Raw genomic sequence first — 18,722 nt, 5'->3', positions numbered from 1 at the left:
CAGGTCTCTGTACTCCACCAGGGCTCACTGTTTGATTTTCCCGCTCCCCCGAGGGAGCAGCGGTCTTTTGTGCGCCTCCGGGCGCGTAGGTGGCGTCAAGGGGCGCTTGTGCCTTGCTCACTACAACTACACCATATCACCCTGTAGTTATGTTTGCTTGCTAGTTTTAAACAATATTAAGTTGTCTCAGTAATATCAGACATCAAAAATACCTCAATATAAAGATGTTTCTTTTTATGAAGCAGCCAATGACACCAAAACATCAGCCAAAATGGAGCGTCTTGGCGAGCTCAGGGAAATCAGAAGGCTGACAAGTTTTTAATATACAGGTGATGCTGGTAGGGAAGCTTGCAAACAAAAGTCTTCCCCATCTACGATTTTAGTTGAGGACTGTTGTGTTGCTGGTTCAGCCCTGCCAAGTACAACGCATCAGGCATTAGACTAACACACTTCAGTGTGGCGGTGTGCATCACAGCACTAAAATGCATTGTTACGGATATATAGCGCTGATGGAGCGGGTAGTACAAAATGTTGTATACCCCCCCATTCTGCATGTTTATATTAATCCGAATCATTTATTAATTGTAATATTATTAATCCGTTTGAAGTGATAACTCACCAATTATATTAACGAAAGAATTACATGTGGGATTTGCATTTTGCATGGCAAAATTAATTGTATACTAATATATGTACGCATACTAATGGTAGAAAATTAGAATATTGCAGGATATATGTTGCTTTTGTGACGCAATTGTAAGTTGCACCAGATGTCATCACTGGGTGAATATAAACGCTTTAAATGTTGCTATTATGCTAGGTAATTACATACACATAAGGGAATTAGTGAGGGTTTAACATTTTATTAGCCATTTCTATGTTTTAATTATGTTTTGTGTTTGTTTTGCTTAAGTTGACCGTTTTGGCCTAAGAAAAAATGGTTGACTGAGACACACGACGTGACTGCTACCGTTCCACGAGGTTTCGGGTGAAATGCGCCTGCGCAACAGCAAGCAACAATGGCCTTGTCCTGACCCCAGACAAGATGTACCAACCAAGGTCGTACTGGGAGAGTTGCCAGGACCACAAAACAAAGGACTGTCTTTAAAACCGGAACCAGCAAGTGTGATGACTTAATCTAACGGACTATGTGAGAACTTTACCGAATGACCCCAAATCCACCAATCAGGACTGTCTAAAACGGATTTTTGTTACATTTTGACGTTAGTTTCATTATAAAAGTGGGTAGACAAAGCGAATTAGTATTCCTTCTTTTTGAGCGAACTTTCATTTTCCTGACGTTATGCTGACGGAGAGGACGGTGACACTGCTGGACAGCTGTTAACCTGAATCTTTGAAAGACTGAATTGCGGCTTGACTTTGATGAATTAAAGATATTTCCACGACTTGAATGACTTAAGAGGACGACTAATAGCCAGATTAGGTAAATATGATGTTCTGTGGTTTGGTCGATGAATTTCTAAAAATTGCAATTAATTAGATAAACGATGCTTCGATTAATAGACAAATGTGTTGAGTGATTTTTTTTTTAAGAAACTAGATTAAGAGAAGAGTATAAATAAAAGAATTGAATTACCAAATACCAAATTCAACTAACTGATTCATCGCCAAATGAGGGGAATATCATGAGGTTTAAAGTTAATAAAGGTATTCAATGTATATTAGAGTTTAGGTGAAAAGATATTCCTTTCATGTCAGCGTTTGGAAACTTATCCCTTCTGGGAAAGCAGATCAATGAAGTGTGAGTGTTGGTGTTATGGGCCCCACCAATTAATGTATTGAGTTAATGTGCTATTGCGATATTTGGTCTGTGCCGAAGGGAGGATTTGACATTCCACGCTGCAACAGCGCCTCAGCTCAGCTGTCAAGTGGCCCAGACATCACTGGCTGATTAGTGTTAGAACATGATTTGGTAAAAGCTTGAATGGCAGGCATCACGTTGTGCGCGCTGCTAGGCAGGCTTGGGGGCTGGCTGAGCTCAAGTTCAACAATGTAACACTATGAATTCAATCACTGCGTGGTGAGCCACACTGTTCAAGAGCGCGAGCTTGTCTGAGACTCAGTTCTAGGCGGGTGGGTTGCGCATATAGTTTCTTTTTGCTGCAGTGCTTCCTGCAATCATGAGCTCAGCTCGCCATGGTAATGATGAATCTCGCGATGTCAATATGGCAGGGTCCAGGCAGGGTGGCTGGCCATAGCTGTGGCTGCAACAAACGACTCTGCTCACTGCGGTGGCCAGTTGAGTAGTGGTTATTCGTTTGCAGCTCAGCTACCCTGAGGACAGCACCTGGTAGCTGGGCAGAGCGAGCCTTAGCGGGCGGTGTACAGAATGGCAGCGACTCTCGCCGGCCTCTCTCGATGCAAAATTAAGTAAGTGTGCCTAACTTCTTAAGCGCCCTCAGCGAGGTTAAAAATCATTCAGTTGCCGGAGTACAGTCTGCTTCCAAAATGTGCTCAGCCTCACTTCTACTAATGCCCCACCGCCACACATGATGTACACTTAATTAAATTAGTAACATCATGCACATTGCCCATCCACTTTAGTCATGGACAGCATTCACTGGACGGCCATGATTGCCATGCTGCATTTTCTGAAATTTATGTTTCCCTTGTCTTCATTTCTTGATTTTGCTTGGTCGAGAAAGTGTCACTCATGGTCGTTGAAATGTCATTCATAATTACACTTACATTTTGAAAATGTCACACATAGAAATCTGAAACATTGGCAGGGAAGCTGGTTGTTTTTCCAAGGGTCAATTATTGTACTTCCTGGTCGGAGGGAAGAGTCGCAGATGACGAAGCTGAAATGTCGCCGTTTCAATTAAAAACTGCGTTTGTTATACTGTGTGAAAAACGAGACCACTATGTCCTAGATTTGCACATTGCAGAGCAAAACACACAAATATCACACCCAAGCAGACAGCAGCCCAGTCTCTCCGGGTCTGACAGGCTTGTACTGACAACAGAAGGCGTGTCCTTCATTCGCATAAAATAGCCTCATTCCAGTGCTGACAGGGTCAGTACGTCCTGCCTCACAGAGGCCACCAGCAATACCCGTGACTGCTGCCCACCCTGCCCTTTCTGCTTTGGCGAGCCTCCTCGGTCACCTGACCTTCAGCAGCCCAACCTTGCAGCGCAGTAAAGGGCAAGGCTTGTGCAGCTCCGTCGCATTTTCCTTGACGCTATGATTTACTAATCCAATCAGCTCAGCCCCGGCGCGCTTGGAAACGCGTCAGTGCTACGTCAGAGAAGGACAAAGTGGTTTTCGGCGGAGGACGTTCGGCCTTTGGAAGCCGGCGAAGGGGAGGCAACGCCATCTTAGAGGGTGAGTGCTGTGGAATTACTTCCCTCCGCAGCTTTGGCGGCTCTTGAGTGGCTGAGACGGTGTCACTGTTCGTAGCGGACACACTGTAGGGCGTGTGGATAGTGTACGGCTGACCCGCAACTTGGTCGCGTCAGTTGCTTGGCAGTCAACGGTGACCTTAATCGTTTTTAGCGTGGCGTATATCGGGTGGTGGACGTGTACGCACATGGACTTGCTCGTGCTGCTTGTCTAATGGTCTTTGGATTTTATTTTTGCAGTATCCAAAATGTACTCCTCCGTTGCCCATCTCTGCCGGGCCAACCCCTTCAGCGCTCCGCAGTTCCAACTTGTACCGGAGGCCCCGAGCAACCCGACCACTCCAGCGCAGCCCAGCCGGCGCATACTAGCAGCAGCAGCCGCCGCTGACGCTACAGGTAAGATGAGCAAGTCAGAGAACAAACTCTGTGGTTTGTCAGGTTAAGATTCACTTTAGTTTTTCCATTAAACATTTTCCCGATTTAGTCCCTTAAAATCCAGTTTTTCTTTTTGATTCTTATGTTTTAAACTCATTGTAACCTTATTGGAAACGCTACTTGTAAAGTAAACTCGCCCAAATCATGTACACCCCCCATACCAGTGTCGCCATTTAGAATCGGGATAGCACCAACGCTTCAATGTGAGTCAAAGCTTTTAAAAGCTGATCTCACCGTAAATTGATAGCGAGTGTGCATCCGGTGCAATCCGTAGGTAGTATAACGGTTTACATCCTTGTTAAAGAGTACCTTTAATCCGTGTCCAACATGGTGGGCTCTGCAGTTATTTGAATTTGGCTGTCATGTAGGGGTGAGCACTAAGTAAATCGCATTGTATGGGGAGGTAGGTTACCTTTCTGAGCAAGTGCTATGGCTGCAGAGGTCTTTTTAAAAAAACGCCTTTTGCTTTCTGCTCTGATTTAAAAACCAGTGCTAAACCGCTGCTTTAGTCCAGTTGTTAGTAAGAGTGGATAAGCACGTAGGGGCTTACTTACAAGCCCCTTGCGCCGTCAGTGCGTCAATTTTATATGGGAAAAAGTGACGCACCGACGGCGCAAGGGGCTTGTAAATAAGCCCCGTAGTATTTTATCCTTCGTAAAAAAAATAGTAGATGGGCGGTGGTGGTTTAGGGTTTATATAGTGTTGCATGTTACCCTGATCACTCGAGAGCACAGTAAATGATAAATACGGAATACTTTGAATATGCCTGGCTGTTTAAAGTAACTGGTATTAAAATTACGTTATTTGGCCAGTCGCGTTGTTGAGGCATATATGCTGCTGTAGACTGAAAACACTTCGTGTAATTTAGTTTTAAATATTGTACTACCAATATTAAAATTGCTTATGCTGTTTTGCTTTAATTATAAGATGGAAACTGCTTACCAGCGTAGTGTAGAATACCGGTTCTATTTTTTTTCTGATGGTCTGCGAGTTAACTTTTTCATTTAGCTTCTTGTCACTGAGTTTGCCCGTAGTTCAAAATGTTCATGATATTTTGTGGCAAACTAATTACAATCTTATGTTACGCCGGATTGTCTACATCTACAGGAATGATATATTTGATATATAGTTATTTGCTTGTTGATCCAGTATCATTCTTGCGTAATAATCTTCGTACTTATGGAATGCAAACACTTTCTTCCAGAATAGTAAATAAACCTCGGCAATGATATTCCGTGTGTATGGAATTTATTATTTTTCAGTTTCTGTTTTCCATACTGGGCAGTTGTGCCTCACTAGATAAGGGTCAGTTCTGACCTGCCTAAAAAACCTTAATGGGACGTCTTGCCAACAAGTTTAAACTTTGATGTCTTGACCCCTAGAGGATAATTGTTAAACGTCTACACCCGCTCAAAACCTCTTCGGATCTGTTTCGTTAACGTTCCGTATTTTCACATTGTTTTGTAAATGAACCTAACTAGATCTGGAAGTACCAATTTCACCTCCTTGGTTGAGCCATTGGCCGCAGTGTGCTGCAAACTGCTCTGGCTGCAAATTGATATGCATCCGGTGTTTGTTCTGTCATTTTAGGTCTTCGGATAGGAAGGAGCACAAGCAGATGGGCTACGGTGATTTTACGTTTGCTTGTATGGAAAGTTAGCATTACATTTTGTATTGTGCAGTATATACAAAGATGGTTGTGTAACACTTATATATTTAAAATGCATTTTAAAAGGCTTCTCAATGAATGCCACGACTTATGGAAGTGATGCTCTGACTGCTTTTGAAACTTAGCAATTTCAACCCTGCGCTCAGATTTGATGCACATTTCAGTACCCTTTCCCAGGTCGCCTTTGACCCTGTTGCATAATCTTGCAGACCTGGTTTAAGAACAAAAAATGAATGCGTTTAGAACAGGTTTTAAATATTGTAAGGTTTTTGCCAACAAAGGCAGGAAGTCAGAGTGTTTAAAATCTTATTCATGATGATCAAAAGCTGAAATGAATGCATAATTGACATGTTCGTTTTTGGTTAAACAGATGAGGATAGCTGTGCATATGGATCTGGCAAATTCTTTCTCCTTTGTGGCTTTGGTGGAATTATAAGCTGTGGTACAACACATACGGCTGTAGTCCCGTTAGATCTTGTCAAATGCAGGCTCCAGGTTTGTCTGCATGGGGCGGGGTGAGTTTTTAAGCATGGGATAAGCGTGCCCTAATACAGCAGTCTCAATTTGTCATTTGATCATTTGTCCATTTTATTTTGCATTGTGGTTCTATTGCATTTATGGTGCAAAAAGATGTCTGCTAGAACCATAATGTAAACGGAGTGGACTTTTCCTGCAGTAGTAATAGGCGACTTGATCTTTGCTAATGAGTGACTCTACTAACCAGCGTGAGCTCTTAACAGGCTTGTGTGAGGGAGTATACCAGTCACATCATTTAATCCGCAGCAATGCATGTGGTTTATCTAAAAGCATGGTGTGTCCGCTTTTTTTTTTTTTTTTTTAGCAGAGGAATACAGCTGTGAATATGGCTCGATGAAATTTTATGCACTTTGTGGCTTTGGTGGGATCCTAAGTTGTGGTTTGACGCACACCGCAGTCGTTCCTCTGGATTTGGTGAAATGCCGTCTGCAGGTTGGTATTTGCTTACTTACGTTTTTGGTATGTTTTTTTTAACATTCCTTTTGTAATTATTACAATATATTCTTAACTTTTGTTAACGTTGTATTACATTTGTGAACATATGTGTTTGTCTGGCTTTGTCGCTAATTGGAGAGTTGAAGTGGCGGAGCAAAATAATTTTAAAAAAAAGTCTATGGTTTTTAGATAACTCAGAAAAATGTGCATTGCTGTGCTGGTCTGAGAAGTAGTAGTTGGGGATTCGCTTGTTGCACTGGCCCTCTTCTCCCTCCCCACCCTGTTAACATACAAAATCTGTTTTATGACTGTTACCCCGAATTTCGAAGTAGATTTTATAGTTTTAATTTGGCATGGCATTCTGTTACCACTTAGCAGTATACAATTGGTGGCTGCACTTGCTGAAGAAGACACAACTCAGTGGGCTACATGGAAAGCTGCCATTGTAAATGTTAGAATGCATATCTTGCATGGACCATTTCTGAGCTGTAGGTAAGGCTGCTACTAATTAACATTGACGCACTCTAAAATATCAGAGCAACTGGAATTATCCTGCAGGAGAGCACCAAATTGTGTGGTAGGGCTGACTAAATTAAGGCACCAATAGACGGACAACCCATGAAGTTCTGAATTTGCTCTGTTGAAATAATCCACATGCTTCCTTAGATCCATCTTTGTGAATGCCTGTTACTGTGCTGAGTTCTTGAGGATTCTGTCTTCTGTTCCAGTCAGTTGTCATTCAGCAACTTTTTTGGTTGCACAGTCAAAGATGCTTGAGTCATTGGCATGTGAGATTAATATACCTGCATATTACCTATTTATGCCCAGATATAAGCGGCTGCAGCAATGTGTCCGTTTCTCGCTATCTGGGCTTTGTTGGTATGCAGACATTGACGTACTTCGTCACATTTATTTAACTCCAAATTGTTTGCAGTGTAATTGAACGTTCTTTCCGGTTAAACTTGAGCATATTCAAAACCTATTTATGCTTGTATTGCTGTCCTACAGCTAATTTACTGCAGCCTGGTGAATTGCTATTCCTAGATTTTATCAGCTTTGTATCTTGATGTCTGCTATGTTTATTTAGCAGGGTACAGTGAATGTTATGTTTGTGTTTAACACTATTAAATGTTTTACCACCTTTTAGGTGGATCCCAAGAAATACAAGGGCATTTTTAATGGCTTCTCAGTCACATTGAAGGAAGATGGTTTTCGTGGCCTTGCCAAGGGATGGGCTCCAACGTTTATCGGATACTCCATGCAGGGACTTTGCAAGTTTGGTTTCTACGAAGTCTTCAAAGTCCTGTATAGTAACCTTCTGGGAGAGGTAAACCTTTAATCGACTTCCTTAGAGTATTGGATCGTTTGTGCAGATTTTGTCCTTCTGCTGGATTACAGTATAACTTTTTTTTTCTTCTAAAAGTTGACAAAATATGAACTCGTCGGAATTGTATGTACTTGATTATGATGGACCTTAGTCTTGGTTGCTTGTAACAGCCATACTAGTCCAGAATTGTGTGGCACTTTCTCGATATTTGAAGGTGTGAATTTATTATATCAGTTAGGCTTGAGTGGTGATAACCAAAAATTTAGACAGTTAACTTCACCAATGTGCTGTTTTAGTTGTAATTTCGGCAAGACAAACTGTGTAATTCCTGTTTAATGACTATTCAATGCTTTTATGTGTTGTATGTCAGCACTGGTCCTCTTACTGGTCCACTACTCATTTAATGTTTGTTTCAGGAAAACACATACTTGTGGCGTACCTCTTTGTATTTGGCGGCATCTGCCAGTGCAGAGTTCTTTGCTGATATTGCCCTGGCTCCAATGGAAGCTGCTAAAGTTCGTATTCAGACGCAACCTGGCTATGCTAACACTCTACGGGAAGCTGCTCCAAAAATGTATGCTGAGGAAGGGCTTTGGGCGTAAGTAAAATACCAAATTTGCTATGTATACAACCTACCCGGAGGAACCACCAACACTACTCTCACTACAAGCTATGCTGAAAGCACCAACACGTCAGCAATTAATTACCCGTTTATACACTGCATCACAATCGGAGCAAAAAGAGATTAGTAAACACATCACTTATCAGGTGGGAAACACTGCTAGGTGAGGCCATCGAGGTACAGGACTGGGAATATAGCTGCACGCAATTAAGGTTATTCACATCAAATTGTAATTTGCGTATCATACAATTTCTGCATCAATTCTATTACTCCCCGACGCAATTACATAGATGCGGTCTCAGAACGCATGACAAATGTCAGATGTGACGCTATACACGCAGATTTCCTACACCTAGTGTGGGCATGCCCTCAGATACACAAATACTGGCAAGAGATAATGGATGCAATAACTAGCATGCTGGCTGAACTAGTACAGAGTATTCCTCTGGCGTGTTTGTTGGATATATAAATTGAAGCCCGTGAAGAAGCGCAAATGCCTAGCTGTAGCCCTGCTGCTGGCAAAATGAAGTTCGGAGATCTGAACAACAACTGTACGAGATGGGCGGAGAGGTTTGGGTATATTGAGAGGGGGTGTATGAACATGCGACTGTTATCTAAAATGCACAACACCAGGGTGAGGGATGGCATGTAATTGATATACTGTATGGAAGGCCTCCCTGTCTAGCAGAGAATGTCAATGCACTGGTGAATGGTATAATGTACCTGCATATAACTGTCTGTTAAGGATTGCTCATATGTATAGCTAATTTCTGTACAACACGAACTGTAAGATTGCACTGTAAAGATGGATCACTTGTCGGACCAGACAAAATAAACCAATTAAAAAAAATTGCTTGGCTGTAAGTCCTAGTCTTGGAGATTAAGGATTCATTTGTATATATTTGCAGATGACATGCTCCTTAGATCCACCTTTGTGAGTGCCCTACTCTCTGAGCTGTAGAATTCACTCTAAACGTTTAGTCAGTTGGCACTCCTCAACTTGTTTGTTGAACAGTCAAAGGTGCTTGAGTCATTAGCATGTAAGAGAAATATACCTGCATGTTAGCCTCATGTTCTGATATCAATGGCTGAATGCCATTTCCTACCATCAGAACCGTGCTTGTATGCAGACACACTGAACATCGGTTTTGTTTGCACAAATAATTTGGTTTAGTGCTGAAATATACTTTTTTTTTTTTATTCCAGTTTCTACAAAGGCGTTGTTCCCCTCTGGATGAGACAGATCCCATACACCATGATGAAATTTGCCTGCTTCGAGCGTACTGTGGAAGCTTTGTACAAATATGTAGTCCCGAAACCCAGAAGCGAGTGCACAAAATCTGAACAGTTGGTGGTTACGTTCGTGGCCGGGTATATTGGTAAGTCAATCTTGCATTGTGCTAGCCCTTCAAACTTAAGAGTGTTCTGCAATACTGGCTTTTGATGATCCACACAAGACGTAATTATTGTTTCAAGTTCGTACCCACTATTGACACTAATCTGGACCCTTTCTCTGAAAGACCTCTCGCTGTAGCCAAAACTATCAACTGAAGTTTTTGTAGGAGTCCCCTATTGTCTGTTATAGTTAGTTAACAATGCCATGACTTAATTCCCACTAATTTCACAATTTACTTTCGCTGGAAGAGCGGCTGAGTTCTGTTCGTAGCCTGGGTTAAAAAATGTCACTTCACCTGCCAGTCATTCATCAGGAGAAGCATACATGACTTCTGGGAAAGCCAAAAAGTACTCAACACTTGGTAGAGTCTCTTACTTGAATGCTGAAAGGATAGCTTTGTGAACTGGTAATGCTTTTTGCTTCCTTAAGATTCAGGTGCATTGACATGTGAAAGTAAATATCCTTCAAACATTGGTTGTTAAAGTTGCCTTCTGGAATAGTTTCAGAAAAGCTCATGTACTTGCTTCCATTTCTTTGGTATAAGGGCGTGCCATGCCCATATTCTCTTCTGCACCTCCCCTTTATTTGCAGCTTATATCTCTTGGTATTGGAGGGGGATGTTTTTTTATAATCTTGCTTTAATGGATATTTGTGGCATTATCTTTTTAAGACTTGTGTATTGAGGTGGTTCCTAAGCTACCCTCCACTCCCCAACCCTTTCCTCTTCTACAATAGGCAGCTGCAGCTACAATTGTACCATCAGCAGATACCTTCAGGGACCTACAATGTAAAACGCTTATTTATTTCCCTTTACCCCTCCACCTTGACCCCTGACACCTGTGACGGTCCCCTGATCAGTTGAGGCAGACTGCAGGATTTTCTCACTTACTGGCAGTAAATCTGCTCGTACAACTGGGTATTTACAGTGGTTCACCTTGGCTACTGCCTAGAGCTTAATACCTCCTCCCAACATTCTACCCTGCCACCACATACTCTGCATAGAACATCTCAACCATCTAGAGGAAGAGGTAAAAGCACTTGTTCTTTTAAAAAAGAGGCCATGAAGCCAATGTCCCCGCCAATGGGACATGGGGTGTTTAATCTTTCTCATCCCCCAAGAAGGAACGTTTACTCTGGCCCCTCAAATGGTGCATACCCCTTGAAACACTTTCATATGGTAACGCAACAGGACATCATCCCTCTTCAGTACTGTCTATATGACCGCGTTGGATCTCGAGGATGCCTACGTTCATGTTCTTCCTGCCCACAGATGGTACCTAAGGTTCGTGGTAAGTAGCCACCAATGTCAGTTCATGGTACTTCCAGTTGGAGTTACTACTGACACAAGGGTCTTCAAGTGCCTAGCAGTGGTGACCACCCACTAAAGACTGTTGCATTCACGTCTTCCTCCTGCCTCAACAATGGGCTGATCAAGAAGAAAGTATCGGGCCCTAGTGGATACCCAGGCTAGCATCTAATTCTTCCACAGCCTTTGGTTCAATCTAGATACTATCCAGTCCTGCCTACAATCTCAACAAATTCAGCCCTTTTTAGTGGCGGTACTGAACTTTGGCAGTTAGAAGCTACCTCAGACTGCCGAGGGTCCTAGCGTTCTTGCAGCTCTTACCTCAATTTAGCCAAAACGTACTCAGTCAGAACCTTTGCCACTTAGGGATGATGGCCTCATTCATCACCATAGTATTCCAAGCTCTGCCGCAGCACTGCCTTTCAGTCCAGTTGTCACTGGCAGATGGTCAAATGGGGGATCTAGTGCTGGTTAAGGCTAGCGCACATGGCTCTCTGCAGTGGTTAAACAACTTGTTGCAGGTCAGGCCTCTCCTGGGCCCCATGCAGCAAATTACAATTGCTACAGATTGTTTTCAAGGCTGTTTGTGAGGGGTGCATTTCACTGGTGGCACTGTTGATGTGCCCACTGTGAAAGGAGTGCTGGCACATCAACAGGGGCACCACATCAACTATGTTAAGCACCTTCACAAACATCTTGCCCTCAAAGCTGCCTTCGCTCATTGAGGTAAAGTTAGTAGATGGACAACATCAGTGCTGTGCACTACCTACAGAAACAGGGCAGCACCCCCTTGTTGGCACACAACACCTGGCATTGGGCATGCTTCCACCACATCCACCTGATGGAGTACCTTCTGGGGATGGACAGCAATTCATGGACCTGCTCAACTGGGATGCTAGAACAAGTCCACAAGTGGGAACTCCCCCAAAAGTCCTCCAATGGTACTTTTGATGTGGGGGCACTCTACAATTGGACCTTTTTGCCACCCCTGGAAATGCATAATATCCACATTTAGCATCGAGGGATCAACATCCACATTCAGCGCACTATGAATGAACTATTTAGGGATCTTGGCTTAGTACTTTTCCCCTTCTCCCTCTATCAGTTTGTGATAGGGAAGATGTGGACGGCATCAGACTCGTACTAGTCGCCAGGACCAGACACCCCCGGTACTTGGCATTCATCTGTCATGCTGCACAAAAAGCTCGTCAACAGGCAAAACCTGCTCACCAGGGTCGGCTCAGGCACTCTAACGCCCAAACAGCTCAATTTAGTGATTTGGCACCTGATGTCCTAGCTGTATCTTCTGCGGAAATGCTTGGACCTTCTACTAGTCTTACAGACCTTGCTCACTGGCCTGCTATGCACCAAAGTGGAAAAGATTTGTTCATTACTGCATCCACAAACCCCTCGACCTACTAAAACTTGGTCCGCGATATCCTCTGCTACTTGCTCCAGTTCCAAAAACGATGACTAGCCTATACCTCCATACGATCTATTTAGCAGCTTACGTGCAAAACAGGGGACAGTCCTCTGCCTTCCTCATACCAGGGGTTAAGGTCTTCATGGCTGTATATATAAAAGTGCTCTGGGATTCCTGTGCATGGGTGAGGGACTTTAGTGCTTATGGCTATAATGAGGATTCCCATGGAAGAAAGCTAAGATTACAGGTAAGTAACTTTCCCTTCTTGATGCATACTAGTATGTAGCTCAGTAATGTCTGACTTGGTATCTTGCAAAGCAAAAAACAGTGTGCATTCTGCCAAGTCTAACCGTAGTTTTTTCTTTACAGCTGGTGTGTTTTGTGCCATTGTGTCCCATCCTGCTGATTCGGTGGTTTCAGTGTTGAATAAAGAAAAAGGCAGTACTGCTGTAGCAGTCTTGAAAAAACTTGGACCTAAAGGTAAATGTTTAATTTCTCAATTATTTTCATTGGATACTTATTTCTTTTTTGCTAATGATTGTTTCTATTTACAGGTGTCTGGAAGGGTCTGACTGCCCGTATTATTATGATTGGCACTCTGACTGCACTGCAGTGGTTCATTTATGACTCCGTCAAGGTCTATTTCAGGCTTCCTCGTCCACCTCCACCTGAAATGCCAGAATCACTGAAAAAGAAGCTTGGTCTTACTCAGTAGTAAAGCCATGGACTTAAACATTGCACATTCGAAGACGTTTTATATCTTTGATTCAGTGTAGAATCTGCACCATTATTAACAGATGTAATTATTGGTTTAATCCTTGCTTCAGCATGGAGGGTCTGCAAGCTGTGATTTGGTTTTACCATTGTTGTGTTTCTGTTGAAATAAACGGATGCTACAGTAAATTTGAGGTTCCTTCTTTATGAATTATCCTGGCGCTACTGCTTTTCCCATAATGTAGTGCAATTGGTACAACATTGAGTTCTATGTAAGATGGCTTTCTTTCAAATGTGGGAGCATGTTAAACAAGCAACACAACACGGGGACAGGGAAAGCAAGGGGACCAAGTTAGGCTCTGCATCTGCTCAAAATCCTCTGCAAATCTGACTTTCCAAATCACTTCATTGCCCCATGCCTACAAAATAAATATTACCTTGTGTAATGCAACTGGTGTTCATTTAAAGCGCTCCGTTGAGCTATGCCAAAGATTTGACCTCACTAGTACCAGGTTAACTACAAATTTCAGAAATAAGCAAATGAAAGATGACCAGTTAACGTTTTTGTAGGGCCTGCCACCATGTGTGAACACACATTGCTACGTTTTTTAGTAACTTTTCGTCCGTTTAACCCCTTCAGTGCCCATGACGAGCTGGACTCGTCATGGGCTGCGGTGGCGCTGTGCCCATGACGAGTCCAGCTCGTCATGAGCTCCGCCCGCTAATGCAAGGCGCGGCACTGGGCGGGGAAAGGGGCGGGCATGCAAGGGGTTAAGCTGGAAAGAATATTATTTGTAAAATCTGCAGACTATGCAGCAGATGACGGATTATGTTGCAAATGCGACATTCACAATTATTTGAAAAGTCAGGGCCATAGAATTGCAGAAACTCTGTGGCATTGACTATTGCTTGTGCTCAACACCATTCTCTTTTTTTTAAAATTTTTTTAAACTAATTATTCATTTTCTTTCCCCCAAAAGGTCCTCCTTGGGACTGCATTGAAAGTACTACTTTACCCATCAACAAATGTTCTGCTTGAAATACTGTCCCATATTTGTGGTTGTATGGATTAGCTTTGTATAGTCTTCTTACCCAGCCGTGACCAAGGTTGGGGTTAGATCTTCAAGCCACAGTGCTCGAGTGTTATGGTACGTAGTGTTAAGTGACAGCTGAATACTACCTAGGCTGAGCCCAGGTTGGATTGTGCAGTCTGGTCCTGATTAGCAGACCGAACATTGAACCTGGAATGAGAACATATTATGTACGTTGAATTTGTAACTACAATTCATTTCAAACTTTATCAACAAAACGCATTGAAATACATATTGAATATGATAGCCTCTGTGCTGCATTTAGGGGTTGAGGTCTGCATCCAAAAGCAGCCCAGTTATTTTAAAATGTGTTTTAAAAAAAAAAAAAAACAGCCATAGACTGCCTGACCCCATTTAAGCACTTGGTTTGACATAATATTGAAATGCAAATCCCAGTTTAAATACAGCAAGGCATGTACAGCTTCGTAGGTAGCTTGGAAAGCACCTCAAAAACCAAAGTGCGTTCTACTATACCTAGAGTTTTATATCCGTGCGCCTATGCATGCTATATATTAAAGTACCAGCTCAGTTGTCCGATTAACTATTATACGGTGTGCGTTTCCTGAGCTCGTGGCTAAAAGGAACATGCACTAACTAGTAATAAATAGCTGTGACCATTGCCTTTTGTCAGTAGTCTGAGTGAGAATTGGGCTGCGCAGATGGGTCCTGAACAAGCAGTTCTGGGTATAGCAGTACTGCACAAAATGTAGAAGTTATCTTTACAATGCATGAAGGATCATTGTACTAATGTACCAGGCCTGGATTGTGATGTGTAAACACTTTCTAAGGTGGGGAATAGGGAGGAAGCGTGGCGGAGAAGGAAGCAGACCATGAAAGGTATGTACAAAAAGGAAAAATATTAATGTGAGATCTGATTACAAAGGTAGACAAATCATGTGAAGAGAACTGGGGATAGCAGAGCTAAGGAGTGCAAGATTGGAGTGGGACATGAGTCAAAAGTGGCTTGATAAGAAGAGACTAGGGAAGTAGCAGTCTGGGGAAGGGAACAGGAGCATAAGGGAAAGATGAGCAGCTGAAAAACTGGTTAATCGGGGGAGAACATAGAGAAGGGAAACACGTAGGGTAGAACACGAATGGAGAGAAGTGATGTGAGAGGGGTGGAAGAAAAGCGGATATTGAAGGAGGGGCAACACTAGCTATGCTTTATTAAACAGACATCAATTAAATATGTATGACTGATGGGTGGCCGGGCTGTATCATACATGACCTGCCTCATTAGTGGCTCGTTCGGCTGTCTAAGACATGCGATAGCAACTCTTTAACTGGTCAGGTTTGACTTCCAAAAGATGCTTTTGTAGCATCACTATAGGTATTCCTGATACAAAACAGTGTCAGAAAAACCATCAGGATCACGCTATTGTGGAGATAGGGCTCTCCAAGGCTTCCACACGCTCTTTTGAGATGATAAAGCACAAAATACAACTGAGTCTGCACCATTGTTGAGATGTGAGTATATCCCCCATTTGCTGCGGTGTCTCAAACCAAGCTCCACACACATTCATGCAATCTAGCTCTCAGGTGGTTCTATTCCCACCTTTTCAAGATGAAAGCCAAAATAAATAAAGGTCTGAGGAGAGGCAGACTCCTACATCCACCACCTCTCCCCAACAAAGAAATAGATTGTAGCCCTGCATATTAGAATGGCAGGCTCCCACCTTTGGAATTCTCAGCAAACACCACACTTTCTTTCAAAATGTGAGGAGAGGTGGAAAAATCGAACCCTCTTTCTGCTGCTTTACCCTGTTCACAAGCCGAAATTCGGACGAAATGGAGCAACAGTGTTTTTCTTTCCCTCTCCAGTAAGTGCTCCCTGATCTGCACTGTTTGGTGAAGCAAAACTCTTTCCCAATCGGTTGCCCCGCAGCCTACACTTCAGCGTGCAGCCGATGCACTACTGTGTGATACTGGAAATTTAAAAAGACCTCAAACTATCAAGTATGTGTAATGATTAACTTGGCAGCCAACAAGCACTGCCAATGAAAACCTAGGTCCTAACTTGCCTCAGAAAGTAACGGTAGGTGAACCAACAAATTAACAGATAGACCTGAGTTACGGGTTGGCTCAGGCTGTAAGAGCCGGTGCACGAGCAGAGTTTGAAAATATTTGGTATGTTGGCATGCATCAAAGATCATGATAGAATAACATGTCTTCCAAGTTCAAGCAAGTGTTTCTTTTACACAGTTCTAAGTGTTCCACCCTAGTAAATCACAGTGGCTGCTCAAAGATCACAAAATCTGTTGTCTTTCTCTTACAGAGGGTTTTTTGGGAGGTATTTGTGAGGGCTTGAAACCAGTTGCCGGCTCAGCCCTTTTGCTCCTGGCTACAAGTATTGGGGCACTGCTGTGTGGGAATGGCCAACTGACGAAAAGGAAGGACAACTAGGACTTGAAAGCATGGATTTTTAGAGGACACTGAAATAAACAAATAAGAAGCAATGGGCGGGCTGTAAGCCCACAACGTATATTCAATATGTCACGACATACAGCACACGTGCCGTCTATCCTCAACTTAAAACAAGCTTTGGCATAGCCAATAGGTCTCGCCTTTGGGACCATATAAGTGTTTAGCCGTGCAGCACATCACCCACCGGGCAGATTTCTGTAATGGAGCTAGTACTTGTGTAAAGTGCTTTGATACCTTCATTTGCGCTGCATGTGCTTAGTGTAGTGACGTAAGGGCAGTGGCATGGGGTAGAATGTCGTGGTGAGGTGTGTTGGTGGGTTGTATGTGTAGTGTGTTTTGTTGGTGTGTATGTTGGTGGTATATGTAAGTAATTTAATGTTGCTGAGTTTACCGATTTCAGAAGGATGGAATGCAGAGAGTACCGTCTTCAGATTTAACCTCTTGATCTTCTGATCACTGCATCTTCTAACAGTGACTTGACCTCGCAGAACCATCCTATTGTGTTTATGGCATGTGTTGGAATATTCCCATATTGCTGGCGAGTTCACTGTTAATTTGTATGAACTCAGCCAGCCACGCTTTAGCATGCTTCTGACAACAGGCAGCTATTGTATATAAACAACTCTTCCAGATGCAGAGCTATCGACCTGCTCCGAAGGTACAGCCAGCTCCTATTCAAATGGAGAGTGGAAGAAAGCTCGCAGAGTAGCACAAATTAGGGTGCATTTAAATCCTAAATGTATTTCATACTCTGTTCACACTGGAAGGTGTTAAACTGCTCGGCCTTGGAGAGCTGAGAGGAGCAGAACATGGTTACCACAGCGCGTACCTCCTTCCCAGGTGAGGCAGGGCAAGGCGGTGCAGCTACTCAAAGCACCGAGCGAGGACAGAGATCACACGCCACATCATTCCTCGATTGTGTGAACACAAAATCAAGGGCAGATGCGGCGTGTCAAAGGCTTCTTTGTGAATGTGAACTGCTGTGAACTCTCACGCACTTGTGCTGGCATCCACCCTCTGAGCAGCGGTGCGCGGGCGATCTGTTTTCAATTAGCATGCGCCGCTGCTCGCTCCCTCGATGTGAATGCCAGCACGAGTGCCTGAAAAGAGCTGACCAATTTCTAAAGGTCATCTCCTAGAGCAGCGCTGCCTAGGCGAGACCCATCGATGGACCACGCTCTGTCCCAGCTATACCAGTTGAGGAGAAATCAGGATGCCATTTTCACACTTGCGTTCAATAGCTGCAGAAGGACTTGTGCAATAAGTATATTAGGGACATAGGGTATTGTAGGGCACCCTACATGGTTCCTCCCCGGGGCGCTTGCAGAATACCGCAGCCTACAGTTTTACCCCCAGCTAGTGTTTAAAATGTGCTGTGCCTATGTTGTGACCTGTTTGGGTGACTGTCACCAATCTCTCACTGCAGTGTCCAATTAACTAGCCGTGGGAAGAAGCATTCATTATTCATCACTGAAAAAGGCACACAGTTTGTGTTGACAAAGTGCGCCTAAAGACACAACAACGCTTTTCACGACCAGAGGAGGGACTCGGCAGAGATAATAAAACCGTTCTGAAACAGGCTTGTCGAAATGGAAACGGAGTAAACCTAAAAAGCCTGCGCGGCACTCAAATCTTGTAATTATGAAGCCTTTCCAGTTAATTGAAGACCGGCTGAGAATGCTTAGGTGCAGGTAAATTAATCTCCCCCAAGTGAATATGCTGATGCTATTTAGGCTAAAGCTTTTAACAGTGGATTAAATCTGCAAAAACGGAAATGCTAATCTTGTTGGATTCCAAGTCCCACCATGGTGATAGCGCACCTTTTAGTGTGGGGAGAGTTTGTGCCGGCAGATTGTGCTGTAAAGTTTTAACTCCCCAGGTGACCTTGAATGACCTCTGTCCGGAAGGGCCAGTCCCAGCAGTGGAAATTAAGATGGAAAGCACATCCTTGGCTGTAGTTTCCAGCATGCAGCAAGCTGT

The 18,722-nt window shown here is 43.3% G+C and overlaps 1 protein-coding gene and 2 non-coding genes across 6 annotated transcripts; all 3 read left to right on the top strand.

The window, feature by feature from the left end:
- The first annotated feature begins 3,281 nt into the window (after positions 1-3,281).
- LOC146855876 (solute carrier family 25 member 3) lies at positions 3,282-13,416 on the top strand. 4 transcript variants are annotated; one of them, XM_085653823.1, is made up of 8 exons: positions 3,282-3,346; positions 3,604-3,759; positions 6,312-6,436; positions 7,587-7,766; positions 8,183-8,364; positions 9,595-9,767; positions 12,883-12,993; positions 13,068-13,416. In XM_085653823.1, the coding sequence occupies exons 2-8, from the start codon at positions 3,612-3,614 to the stop codon at positions 13,226-13,228; spliced, it is 1,080 nt and encodes a 359-aa protein (XP_085509949.1). In that variant the 5' UTR covers positions 3,282-3,346; positions 3,604-3,611; the 3' UTR covers positions 13,229-13,416. The 4 variants fall into 4 exon arrangements, with proteins under 4 accessions (XP_085509949.1, XP_085509947.1, XP_085509948.1 ...); XM_085653821.1 differs by having other exon boundaries at positions 6,309-6,436; XM_085653822.1 differs by lacking the exon at positions 6,312-6,436 and adding an exon at positions 5,838-5,962.
- On the top strand, positions 7,091-7,331 carry LOC146855878 (small nucleolar RNA SNORA53). The gene has a single exon (XR_014958999.1). It is a non-coding gene; the product is annotated as a small nucleolar RNA SNORA53 (small nucleolar RNA).
- LOC146855877 (small nucleolar RNA SNORA53) lies at positions 9,299-9,523 on the top strand. Its single transcript, XR_014959000.1, has one exon. It is a non-coding gene; the product is annotated as a small nucleolar RNA SNORA53 (small nucleolar RNA).
- Positions 13,417-18,722: the final 5,306 nt, after the last annotated feature.

This window comes from Triturus cristatus, chromosome 4_1 (assembly GCF_964204655.1).
Source record: "Triturus cristatus chromosome 4_1, aTriCri1.1, whole genome shotgun sequence".
In the NCBI taxonomy this organism is placed as follows: Eukaryota; Metazoa; Chordata; class Amphibia; order Caudata; family Salamandridae; genus Triturus; species Triturus cristatus.
The sequence above is the reverse complement of the archived record's forward strand: the minus strand, read 5'-3'. Positions and strand labels throughout refer to the sequence as shown.